This window comes from Bos mutus, chromosome 13, assembly GCF_027580195.1.
Source record: "Bos mutus isolate GX-2022 chromosome 13, NWIPB_WYAK_1.1, whole genome shotgun sequence".
Lineage (NCBI taxonomy): Eukaryota > Metazoa > Chordata > Mammalia > Artiodactyla > Bovidae > Bos > Bos mutus.
The window spans coordinates 71,160,673-71,173,354 of NC_091629.1; the positions used below are offsets into that span (position 1 = coordinate 71,160,673).

Consider the following 12,682-nt stretch of genomic DNA (forward strand, 5'->3'; position numbering starts at 1 on the left):
TTATCAGTAATAATTTCAATTTTAAAAAAATAAAAAGAATGACACATCCAAGCTGTGTGAAGTGAAGTGAAAGAAGCTCAGTCGTGTCCAACTCTTTGCAACCCCTTGGAATTCTCTAGGCCAGCATACCGGAGTAGGTAGCCTTTCCCTTCTCCAGGGGATCTTCCCTACCCAGGGACCAAACCCAGGTCTCCCACACTACAGGTGGATTCTTTAGCAGCTGAGTCACAAGGGAAGCCCTCCTAGCTGTGTGCTTGGGTACAAAAGCCAGTAAGAGAGACCAAGTGCAGAAAACACTTATTCGTGGCTCAAAGGGAGACCAGTGTGGTGGTCAGCGCTAAACAGCGTGAGAAGGGCATTCACGTGCAGGCTAAAGGGGACTGACCAAACAGTAAGTCCATCCACTGAGGATGATGGAGACCAGGCTTTTCACTGCTAGAGGAATAAGTTATAAATACAGAGAGAGAAAGCTAGAACCATCCCTGTGATATTGGAATTTCAGAGTTTGAATTTATGATTTCTAGTAGAGAGGTGTACAAATAAATATACCTGAAACCACATGCATGTGAGCATCATAAATATACACTCCCTAGTTCCACGCACTAACTGTATTTGGACATAGTGATGATCCTGGAGCCGTGAACACCCCCAGTACCCAAATCTTGGTCTCCAAGTACCATTCTGAGCTAAAAGTCACCAAGGATTCCTTGGAGAAGTGGCTGCTTCCAGGGTTGGGGCAAGGGAAGTACCAGATGAACCTGGAATATCATGGGACACTAGAAAGTAAGGAAGTACTCAAATAATGACCAGGACCTGTCTGGAGGGCCCAGAACTCACCAGGAGGGGGCTCTTATTAGCCAAATCTGGGACAATTGAGCATGAAAATAAATACTGATGGTAACATATTATAACCCATTAAATAAACAGGGAGAACAACTGGGTGAGAGTTTGATGAAGAACAGGACATTCACATCATCTCAAAGGATTTTCCTATAAAATGTTCCGTAATTACCAAGGGGAAAGTAACTTTGTGAAGAAGCCTGGCCAACAGCACCTGACCAAGAATCTAAGGACGTCACTAAAGCTTGTGTTCCTGGACAGGATAGAATGAGAAGGGGATGTTCCCACATAATCGGAATCCAATTATAAGGAAGTTTTAGACACACCAAAACAACTGCTTATAACCTTCAAAAGCACCAGGTCCTAAGAACAAGGAAAGGCAGACAAGCCACACGAGGTCCCGGCCGTGGCTGACGAGGCTACACCCCGTCATATCCACAGTGATTCCCCAACTTGGAGTGGGAGGGGCTGATGGGCCAGCAACTCTTGTAACTTCCATAAAAATGTTCTGTGTTTCCTTTCTGCAAGTTTGAGATTATTTCAAAACAATGGAAAAGGGAGGGGGGCATCCGTTTCACACCAGGGGTCAATACTTAACCTGTGTGCGGAGCTCTTCCATCTCAGAGCAGGCCTTTTCCTTGTCTCTCTTTAAAACCTCAATTTCCTTCCTGTTGAAGAAGCAAAGTTAACAGTGTCACTGATGAGTCATTGCTCACCGTGGTCACCGTGGTGGCTGGTTTGTACACCTGTTCTCGATACCCTACAGCCACTGTTCTGTTACTGTCCTGCACTGTTACTGCTGCTGGTCCAATTGGATCCCAGCCTGGGAGCCAGAGGAACCCTGCCAGCACTGTAAGAACAAACCCTCCACGACATTCCTCAGTTGCACAGCACATGTTAATCTCTCTCCAGCACGTGGGAGTGCTCTTCATACCCAGAAGCATAACAATCAACACAGCCTTACATTTGCTGACATCTGCTGTCAAAAGGGCCCCAGCACCAAACTTAGGGAAAATGGTTCCTGGAGGGAAGAAACCTTTCAGATTTCAGAATTGCTGTAATGTAACAGTGATCGCTGGGTGACCATCCACTCTGGATTCCACACTTTAATCGTCAGGCACTTTTTATCAAATCAACACCACATTCTCAGCAGTTTACAGCTGAGCTCATTTGAATTTTATTAAAAAAAAAAAAAAAGCCAAACCCTTCTTAGATGAGGCTCTGATAGTGAAAGCTGAAATCTACCAACAAGTATCCCTCTACAATACACACAGCTCCTGCCTCAGTGCTCAGGCCCCTGCCCTAGACCCCTGACTCTGACACACTGAAATCAACAGACCAGGAATGAACCGTGGACAACAGCAGGGCTGAAATCATCATCAGGACAAGAAGAAACAGATTCTCCTGGCCCAGGAAGGTTGTAAGAGGCCCTCCTGCCCCTACAGGGATGCAGGATGCCTCCTCTGACCCTTGAGCACGCTATGGAGTATTCTAGGACGCCTGAGCCCTCCCGTGCCCATCAAGGCTGGTCGGAGGGCAGCACAGTTCTCTGCTGACTGTTCCTGGAATGTGGGTTATCTGTGAACACGTCCCACCTTCTACAGTAATGCCCTCTGAGCTTCTTCTGTGATGAGCAAACCGTGTCTGGGATGGGTGGCTGGGGTGGGACCCATGAGCTGGCCCTTACCTCTGTGCAGCCTCCGTCCTTTCTGAAGCTTCAAGCTCTTGTTGGATCCTCCCCAGCTCATTTTTCAAGAGCGTGTTTTCTTCAGAAAGCTTTTCCAACTCGATTCTGGATAACAAATTTTAAAAAGAAAGAAGAGTGGGAATTCCAGGAGCTGGTCATCCGACAGAGTCTGGTCTTGCAATGACCCACAGCCCCACTTTCCTTCCCTGGATGGGGACACAGGGCACCAGTCCCTCCCTGTATCCAGTGTTAACCTGCTCTGGTTTGCATCTCCCAAGAGATAAGCTACAGAAAAACAAAGCTTTCTTAGCTCCTAAAAGAGCCAGTGACTAGTGTGTTCGGCACCTTGGTTCACTGTGTTTACAGCTGGCCCGTTCCTGCATCTCCTTACCTTCACTGAAATGTCACCGTGCTCACAGCTGGCACCAATGCAAGATGCTGGGTGAGAGTCCTCACAGAGTTGTTGCAAGGAAATCCCCCCAGGGACCCCGAGCACAAAGCTGAGGAACACGAGGACTCAGGAAGCTGAATCCTATGGGGAGTGCCCCCTGTCCTACACCCTGAGGTCAGCACTGGAGGAAACTGGAAAGATGCCCGCGGCAGCAGACGGAGGGTGATCCGATGCAACGTGGAACCTTCAGGAGGGGAAAGCAAGTGCTGACAGAGGCTGCCCAGGCCAAGTCTGCCTGGAGCCCTTGGCTTCCAATGCTCTTAGTCTCCCTGGAAGGTAACTCCAGTGATGTGCAACAGATGAGCAACTGACCAATAAAGAGCACGGGGAGGCAGCTTGAAACCCACACCTGCCGCCCAGAAAATCTATCCTTCATATGTGCTGGTGTCACTGACACTTATTCCCCTAAACATTAGGTCTCTACCTGGCATTAGCTTCTGGTTTTTTCAATCTAAAAGTACTCAAGCACATGACCTCATATGTTTAATATATTATTCTTATAATATCAAGCATAAGTATCTCCATAAGCATAAGTATGATTTCATTTTTCTCATGAGGAACTAAACAGAAAAATTAAGACACAGAAGTCAATGGAAGTTTACAAGAAATGAAGGGTTTCAATGAGGAGAGTGATCTCCAATGAGATCTGTATTTTGAACTGTTATTCAGGCTCCTGGATGGTAAACAAAACTGATTCGAGACAGGTGTGTGTGTGTATGTGGGTGGCAGCGGTGGGTGGGGTTCTGTTTCCAGTTTCCTGGACCTCGAATAAGATGGTGGCTGCCTTATCCTAGTCCTCCACATTCACCAGATAACCAGAGCCGTGCATAGCTGATCATTTAAGGTGCGGTGTCCTCACAGAAGGTTATAGAAGCCTCCATGGGCCTTAAACAAAAACCCGAATGCTGAAATCAGAGCTGTGAGCATTAAGCAGCACAAAGATGGGGTTGCCCTGAGCGTCACCCTGAGGCCAACACCTACATCGGTGTGGAGAAACCACACCAGGGGTGTGTGTGCTGGGCTGGTTCCCTGGAGTAGCTTAAGCGGTCTCAGATTAAGAGGCTCCCAAGTCTTCTTGGAAAAAGCAAAACACATCCTTTCTGCAGGGAGAACCCTCTACTACAGCTCTCAAGAGTCCCAGAGATAAACATCGTGTGAACATGAGCTCACAATCAAAGGTCACCACAACGTATGTGGGAAAGGACCACTGATGAGAGTCAGAAGAAGCCAAAACAACAGAATTAGATCCCAGATATTGGAATTATCAGACACAAACTTGGGATAAATATTATTAAATGTTTACTTAAATAAAAGATGGAAATAAAAAGTGGACAAGCAAGCAAGAAGCTATCAGAAATGATCAGGCAGGACCAAATAGAATGTTAGAAAATGAAAAAAAAAAATCAATGTCAAAAGAAAAGCTCACTGGTAGATTAGATATAGCTGAAGAACGAATCACTGACCTGGAACACAGAGATATGAAAAAGTACCCAGAACATGCCATGTACAGAAAAGAAGCTGCAAGAAATGAAAGAGAGGTTAAGAAAAGCAGGAAAAGTGAAAAGATCTAATATCATACATCCAACTGAAAAGGCCACGGAGGGGAGAGGCAATATTTTACAAAGAATATCTGAAAGATTTTCATAGGACACAAATCTATATACTCAGCAGGCATAATATTTCTAAGTATGGTAAGTAAAAAGAAAACGGCACCTCTGCCCTATGACTCAACAATTCCATTCTTAGGAACACCAGCACCGAGAACAAAAAATGGGGTTCCCCAGAGCCCCCAGGGGTTACCACTATCCCGACTTGGAATAGTGACCCTGGGGACGTGTTCTGGGTGTGGTGACACAGATGTGTCCAATTCATCAATTCTTCCAACTGTATACACGTGTGTATTTTTTGTGTGTGCATATAACACTTCAATAAAAAGTTAAAATGAAAGAAATACACACCTAAACACACCAAAGAAAAACCACAAAAGATGGAGAAGCTAACAGCAACCAGATGACACAACTCAGATCACCTCCTGTGGAGACAGAATAACAGCCTCTAAAAGACATCTGCATCCAGAAACTGCAAATGTGCTATTTCATAGCAAAGGGGAATCAATGCAACAAACAGAATTAAAGCTGCTAATTCACTGCCCTTAGATGGAAAGAGTGTCCTAGACTGTCCACTAGGGCCCTTCTCTGTGGAAGAGCAGGCAGAAGACTGGGAGTCAGGATGGAGCACGAGGAGGACCAACTAGTCACTGCTGGCATCAGAGGAGGAAGGTGTGGATCAAGAATGGGAGGCCATGGAGAAATATACCATGTTCATGGATTGGAAGAATCAATATAGTGAAAATGAGTATACTACCCAAAGCAAATTACAGATTCAATGCAATCCCTATCAAGCTTCCAACAGTATTCTTCACAGAGCTAGAACAAATAATTTCACAATTTGTATGGAAATACAAAAAACCTCGAATAGCCAAAGCGATCTTGAGAAAGAAGAATGGAACTGGAGGAATCAAACTACCTGACTTCAGGCTCTACTACAAAGCCACAGTCATCAAGACAGTATGGTACTGGCACAAAGACAGAAATATAGATCAATGGAACAAAATAGAAAGCCCAGAGATAAATCCACGCACATACGGACACCTTATCTTTGACAAAGGAGGCAAGAATATACAATGGATTAAAGACAATCTCTTTAACAAGTGGTGCTGGGAAATCTGGTCAACCACTTGTAAAAGAATGAAACTAGAACACTTTCTAACACCATACACAAAAATAAACTCAAAATGGATTAAAGATCTAAACGTAAGACCAGAAACTATAAAACTCCTAGAGGACAACAGAGGCAAAACACTCTCGGACATACATCACAGCAGGATCCTCTATGACCCACCTCCCAGAATATTGGAAATAAAAGCAAAAATAAACAAATGGGACCTAATTAACCTTAAAAGCTTCTGCACATCAAAGGAAACTATTAGCAAGGTGAAAAGACAGCCTTCAGAATGGGAGAAAATAATAGCAAATGAAGCAACTGACAAACAACTAATCTCAAAAATATACAAGCAACTCCTACAGCTCAACTCCAGAAAAATAAAAGACCCAATCAAAAAATGGGCCAAAGAACTAAACAGACATTTCTCCAAAGAAGACATACAGATGGCTAACAAACACATGAAAAGATGCTCAACATCACTCATTATCAGAGAAATGCAAATCAAAACCACTATGAGGTACCATTTCACACCAGTCAGAATGGCTGCGATCCAAAAGTCTACAAATAATAAATGCTGGAGAGGGTGTGGAGAAAAGGGAACCCTCTTACACTGTTGGTGGGAATGCAAACTAGTACAGCCACTAAGGAGAACAGTATGGAGATTCCTTAAAAAACTGGAAATAGAACTGCCTTATGATCCAGCAATCCCACTGCTGGGCATACACACTGAGGAAACCAGAAGGGAAAGAGACACGTGTACCCCAATGTTCATTGCAGCACTGTTTATAATAGCCAGGACATGGAAGCAACCTAGATGTCCATCAGCAGATGAATGGATAAGAAAGCTGTGGTACATATACACAATGGAGTATTACTCAGCCATTAAAAAGAATACATTTGAATCAGTTCTAATGAGGTAGATGAAACTGGAGCCTATTATACACAGTGAAGTAAGCCAGAAGAAAAAACACCAATACAGTATACTAATGCATATATATGGAATTTAGAAAGATGGTAACAATAACCGGTGTAACACAGAGATAGCAAAAGAGACACTGATGTATAGAACAGTCTTATGGACTCTGTGGGAGAGGGAGAGGGTGGGAAGATTTGGGAGAATGACATTGAAACATGTAAAATATCATGTAAGAAACGAGCTGCCAGTCCAGGTTCGATGCATGATACTGGATGCTTGGGGCTGGTGCACTGGGACGACCCAGAGGGATGGTATGGGGAGGGAGGAGGGAGGAGGGTTCAGAATGGGGAACACATGTATACCTGTGGCGGATTCATTTTGATATTTGGCAAAACTAATACAATTATGTAAAGTTTAAAAAAAAAAAAAAAGAATGGGAGGCCTGCAGGTTTCCTCCCGAGCTTCCAGAAAGGAAGGCAGCTGCCAACACCAAGACTCCTGCCCAGTCGTAGGCACTTCTGACTTCCAGGCTCGAGCACCGTGAAATCCTAAGTGATGATGCTTTAAGCCTCTGACTTCCTGGTAACTCATCACTGCAGCAATGGAAAATGGATGCTCACACAGAGCAGCCTGCCCAGGTCAGAGGGCAGAGGGCAGAGGGCAACCTTCAACTGCACATCAAGGTTTGTGCTTCTAGGAAGACCAGCCTTCAGAAATGGGAGAGAAGCTGAGACATTTTCAGATTAAAAAAACTGAGGGAATGTACTCCAAAGACAGTTTCACAAAAGACCACACATCAGAGTAAAGAAGATGGCCCCATAAGGAAGGCATCTAACCTGGCATCCAAGCTGAGGACCATTCAGTACAACGCCCGGTCTGGAGATTTGAAAAACGGCCATGTCCAAATGCCTTGAAACAATCTACCAAGACAGACCCAGGAGGAAACATAAGACCTGAACAGACCTGTAACAAGGGTTACAGATGCTGAAGAATGGAGCCTTGTTTTGTCCGCCCACCCACCTGGGGCCGAAAGCTGCAAACACCTGTCTCACTCCCGGCTGCTCCCTCAGCTGTGACAGCAGGTGGCAGGTGCCCGGGAAACCCTGTCCAATGATCCAGACACCACTGAGACTGGAACTGTGATGTTATCTGTGGGGCCAACAAGCCAAGGCATGCAGCGAGTCAGGAGAAGCGGGGAGAGGCCCAGCACAGCCCCTGGGCCCGGGGGCTGGGTGGAGGACGAGGACAGCACCGGCTCCTGTGCCTGTCCAGAGGAAGTGCCCGAGACAGAGAGCAGAGAGGGCGTGTGGCCGCTGGGCTGCTCCTGCACGAAAGGCCCCGGAGTGTGCCAGGGGCCTGATGTGGACTCGCAGGTCCACTGGGCCAGAGACCAGCCTCCGATCGCAGCCGCAATTGCAACAGTGGGTCCACACGTTCACCTGAGGCTCTGCCACTTGTGAGGCCCAGCACCACCTCTGCTTCATGGAGCAGGGAATTCAGAGGTCAGCCCACCACGACCAAGGCTCCACATCATGGGGGACCCCCGCGTCTGAGGCAGAGGCCTACAGCAAGGTCTAGAGGGTGATAAACAGTCCAGGCGCCTCGGGGGGAAGGGAGGGGGTCTGGGAACAGAGCCTGGGGCTACTGGCTATGCCAGTATTTTCTTTCTCAAGCTGGGAGGTGCACTGACATTTATTCCTTGGCTTATCATAAATCCCACGTGATCTGTTTTCCGGTGAAGCAACGTGGCATGGTCACCCTGCGGGCAGGAGCTGGCTCCTCAGCTGGACACACCTGCGTGTGCGGTGAGCCAGTGTCCTCTGCCCAGACAAGGGACACAACAGCTCACAAAGACTCTGTCTCTGCAGGACGCGATGAGCTTGCGGGAGTGCCGTGTGGGCGCTCACGGGACCAAAAGACACTGGGTAGAGAGCTGCAACCACAACACACAGCTGGGCCTGCCTGCAGTCACCCAGGTCATCTCCTGGGTGGTGCTGGGAGGCTCCTGGCAAAGCCCTTCTAGAGGCCTGGGCTCCTGAGGTGGAGTGGGTGCCGGCCTGGGCCCCAGGGGGCCCGGGGAGGAGGGCCAGGCTGCACACCTGACACTCCATCACCAGCTCACAGACCTCCTCCCCACCTTTAGCCTCCCCTCAGGCCTCCAGCCCCAGCTCCCTGGTGGGGCCCGGAGGATGGGCGTGTGGGCCCTTCTTCTCTAGCACAGAAGATCATGTTCCAATTTTCCAAATAAACCTGTTCTCTCCTTTGCTCACAAATCTCAGTTTCTTTCAAGAACTCCACTAACCCAAACTAAAGGCCTTTCCCATTATTTGGGGGCATTTAGGCCTTTCGTCCACCTCCCCAGGAGCCACGAGATGACAGATGAGGGAGACTGTGTTTTTAAAGTCAGACTCCTTGGGACGTCCCTGGCAGTCCAGTGGTGAAGACTCCATGCGTCCACCACAGGGGCACAGGTTCGATCCCTGGTGAGGGAACTAAGCTCTCTCATGCCATGCGCACAGTGCAGCCGAAAGAAAAGTCAGACCCTGTGTAAAATAACCTGCTCTTTCAGGGCTCACCACTCAGGTAACAAGTACTTGTGACTCTGAGCAATCTGCCCAAATTCAATTTCAAATCCGGGTTCTGGGCAACAAACCCTGGACCTGAGATCACGCAAAGCTGGGGTGGCGGACCTGAGCCGCTGGAGCGCCTCCTGCAGCCGTGCTCTCTCCTGGCTCAGCCACCACGTGTGGCCCCGCTCCAGCTCCGCCCTCCTCTGCAGCTGCTCCTGCAGGCCTCGGACCACCTCCTGCGACTCCGCGTGCAGCGTCGCCAGCTCGGCCTTCTGACCCTGCAGCACGCCAACCTCGAGCTGGAAGGCCTGCTCCAGCTGCCTCCTCTCCTCTGCAAAGGCCCTTTTCGTCACCTCCATTTCCCTCTCGTGGTCATTAACCTGAGGAGAGAGGCATGAGTGATGTCGACTGGGGACCCCAAACACAACTCACTTGATGAATCAAGGCTGCCGGGCGCAGAACCCAAACAGCGGGTGGCCCAGCTTCAACAGGGTGCCGGGGCCCGTGAAAGGCTCCCCACGGCTTGTGTGGCCGCCTGCTTCCATCACTTCCTGTAACCTCCACTGCAGCCTTGGGGGGAGGCCCGCAGGTGCAGAAGGGAGGCTGGCGGCCTGGCAGGCAGCCGCAGGAGGAGGGCAGAGGGGAACAACACCTCCACGAGGCCTGGAAGGCAAGGCCACAGCAGGCACCCAGGGGCAGGACCACCCCGTGGCCATGGTGACACCTGACAAGCTGTGGGCACCATCCCTCCACAAAACCCACCACAATCAAGTAACAGAGCAAGAGACACATTCACCCAAGAAGACAGGCTTGGCCAGGGTGGCCTAGGAGCCCCTGCGTGCCAAGTCGCTTCAGTCGTGTCCGACTCTGTGTGACCCTGTGGACTGTGGCCCACCAGGCTCCTTCGTCCATGGGATCCTCCAGGAAGAAGATGGAGTGGTTGCCACACTCTCCTCCAGGGGATCTTCCCGACCCAGGGATTGAACCTGCATCTCTTATGTCTCCTGTCTTGGCGACATATCTCCTCTTTTCCACTAGCACCACCTGGGGAGCCCCTGGTGCAGGGCAATCACAGGAACTAAGATTCTGCTCCCAGAATCTGCTTCAGCTGCAACAGAGCTGGGGCTGTGACTTCCCAGCGCAGGGCAAACAGGGAGGTCTGGCCTCTGCACCAGCCTCCGGACACGGGGATGGACCCTGCTCCCTCCCATTATTAGCTATTCCTTCTGTCCTGCCTCCTTCCAAAGAGGGTGGAGGCACAAAGTCAAGGTCACACACATTCCCTGCAAACCTCTGTCCCCCTGAGCGCTCACTCTGGGCAGACGTGTGTGCAGACACGTCTCAGCAGCAGGAAGTTCCCCTAACTCTGTGGCCTCCCTCAGTCCCCTGACCTTGGTCTCCAGCTGGATCTTGAGTTCTTGGTAACGCTCCTTCAGCAGCTCCAACATGATCTCTGTTTTTATACTTGCTGGGGCAGAATCACCCACAAACGTGATGGTGCCTGAAAATAAAGAGGACATGTACATTGATGTTCTGCCCAGAACACCATGGGATCCAGCATCTTTTAATTTCATAGCTGCAGTCACCATCTGCAGTGATTCACGGCCAGCCCTCCTGGGCCCAGGTGTCCCCCACGCCACGCGTGGTAGGGGGCACACTCACATTGATTCAGAATGGGAGTGTGGCCACTGATGGGGTTTCATCCATGCGGTTGATGGGCTGGAAAGTGAGGGAGCAGACATATCCTGACCTCTCGCCTGCTCTTTTCAGTTCCCGAATTGTTTTCCATGAAAAGAGGGACAGACTTGGCAACATCCGGCTGAGAGAACTTGGGATAAGCACCTTAGGAAAGAGAGCATCCCATCGCCCTGACAACAGGAAGCTGCCGCCTGGGTCAGGAGTGGCCCCGGTTGGATGCACAGCCAGCCCGGCCTCCACCACCCATGTGGCCCCTGCACCACAGTGCTGCTGTTCTGACCGCCCCTCCTCCTTAGATGGGGGCGAGGGGAAGAGAAAAGGCTCCAGCCGGAGAGCGCTTTGGCTGCATCGGCACCAACACGAAGCTTGGGGCTCCCTCCAGTGTTATGACCCAGAGCCATATGGCCACCACACCCGGGGCGCAGGTCCTGGCTCTCAACAAGGGCCACACACTCCTTGCAGCTCAGGCCCGTCCAGGGATAAAGACCATCACCCCCTTCCCTGCGGCCACACGGGCCCCTGACACTCATCGAGGCATGCGATGACAGCAGCCACGCGCCAACCACCCCTGGCTGAGGGCAGCAGGGCTGTGGCTCGGGGAGCAGAGTCCACTGCTGCAGGTGCAGGTGAGGGCCCCCCTCAGAGGCCAGGTGCGCAGAAGACCCCCCGGCTGCCCTCGGAGGCCCCGAGGAAAGCTGACATGGACTGCCCTGTCAGAGCCATCGCAGGCCGTCCTCCATCGCCCCCAGCCCGCTCTCTGCTCCCCTTCCCAGATGACCCTCCCCGGGGGCATCTCCTTCCGTCCCCGCTGCCTTAGGAGGCTCACAGGGGACACGCCTGCCCTGAGGTCACAGCAAGGTCATCATAACCTTCACCACTTACTCTGTCCAAGCAGTAGGACCTTCATCCTCCTCCATCTCCCTTGGGGCTCTGGGTTGCCTAAACCCCTCGCCTCAGATAGGCCCCTTCTCCCACACAAGTGGTCCGAAGGACTTGTGACCCCCTGCATAGCGGGCTGGCCCACCGCCCCACCCCCGGGGCATGAGCACGCGACCCACCGCCTCCCAGCAGACCCACGACCTCCAAGCAGTCAGCTCCTACCTGCCGGGCCGTGTCCCGGGGGCAGGCGGCCGTGCTGACTCGGGGCCGCCTGTGCCTGCAGACCTTCCAGGGCAGCCTGCAGCTCGTCGTTGCGATCCTGCAGGTCCTGTGGGCAGAGCCAGACACTTCCTCCAGCCACTGCGGCCACCAGGCCCAGGAGCGGGGCACAGGGCCAGCACCTGGGGAACAGTTCAGGCCCCAGCAGAGCGGGTCCCAACTTCCAGGACGGGGCACTGACACTATACCCGGGCACCGAACTGCTCTGGGAGCGACAAGGAGCAGGAGTCATTTCCCACCGTCTTATGCCTGGCACCACCTTCCATCACTAGATACCCAGAAGGGGCTCGGGGAAAAAAGTGCAGTGAAAGTGAGAAATGGAGAAAACACAGAGACCTTTTAACACCTGAAACCACAAGAGGTTGGGGGAGCATGCTCGTAAGGGGTAGGGGAGATTCGGGGGACACGAGGCTTAAGAGGAAGGGCCTCTGGGACCTTCCTGGTGGTCCAGCGGTTAGGACTGAGTGCTTTCCCTGCAGAGGACGCGGGTTTGCTCCTGGTTAGGGAACTAAGACCCTGCAAGCTGCACAGCACAGAGGAAAAATAAAAGAGGAAGGGTCTCGTTTGTAACAAGCATCATTTATCCACGCAAAGAATGAAATATAACTCAACGCGCCCACTTGGTCACCCGGCTTTTA

The 12,682-nt window shown here is 50.8% G+C and overlaps 1 protein-coding gene across 1 annotated transcript in view; it reads right to left on the bottom strand.

Annotated features, from left to right (window-relative positions):
* NINL (ninein like) overlaps nucleotides 1-12,682 on the bottom strand; it is a 98,294-nt gene that overhangs the window by 12,346 nt on the left and 73,266 nt on the right. Inside the window, 5 exon segments of the mRNA XM_070382043.1 lie at nucleotides 1,439-1,508; nucleotides 2,528-2,632; nucleotides 9,309-9,568; nucleotides 10,580-10,689; nucleotides 11,988-12,307. Coding sequence (XP_070238144.1) covers nucleotides 1,439-1,508; nucleotides 2,528-2,632; nucleotides 9,309-9,568; nucleotides 10,580-10,689; nucleotides 11,988-12,307 — 865 coding nt within the window.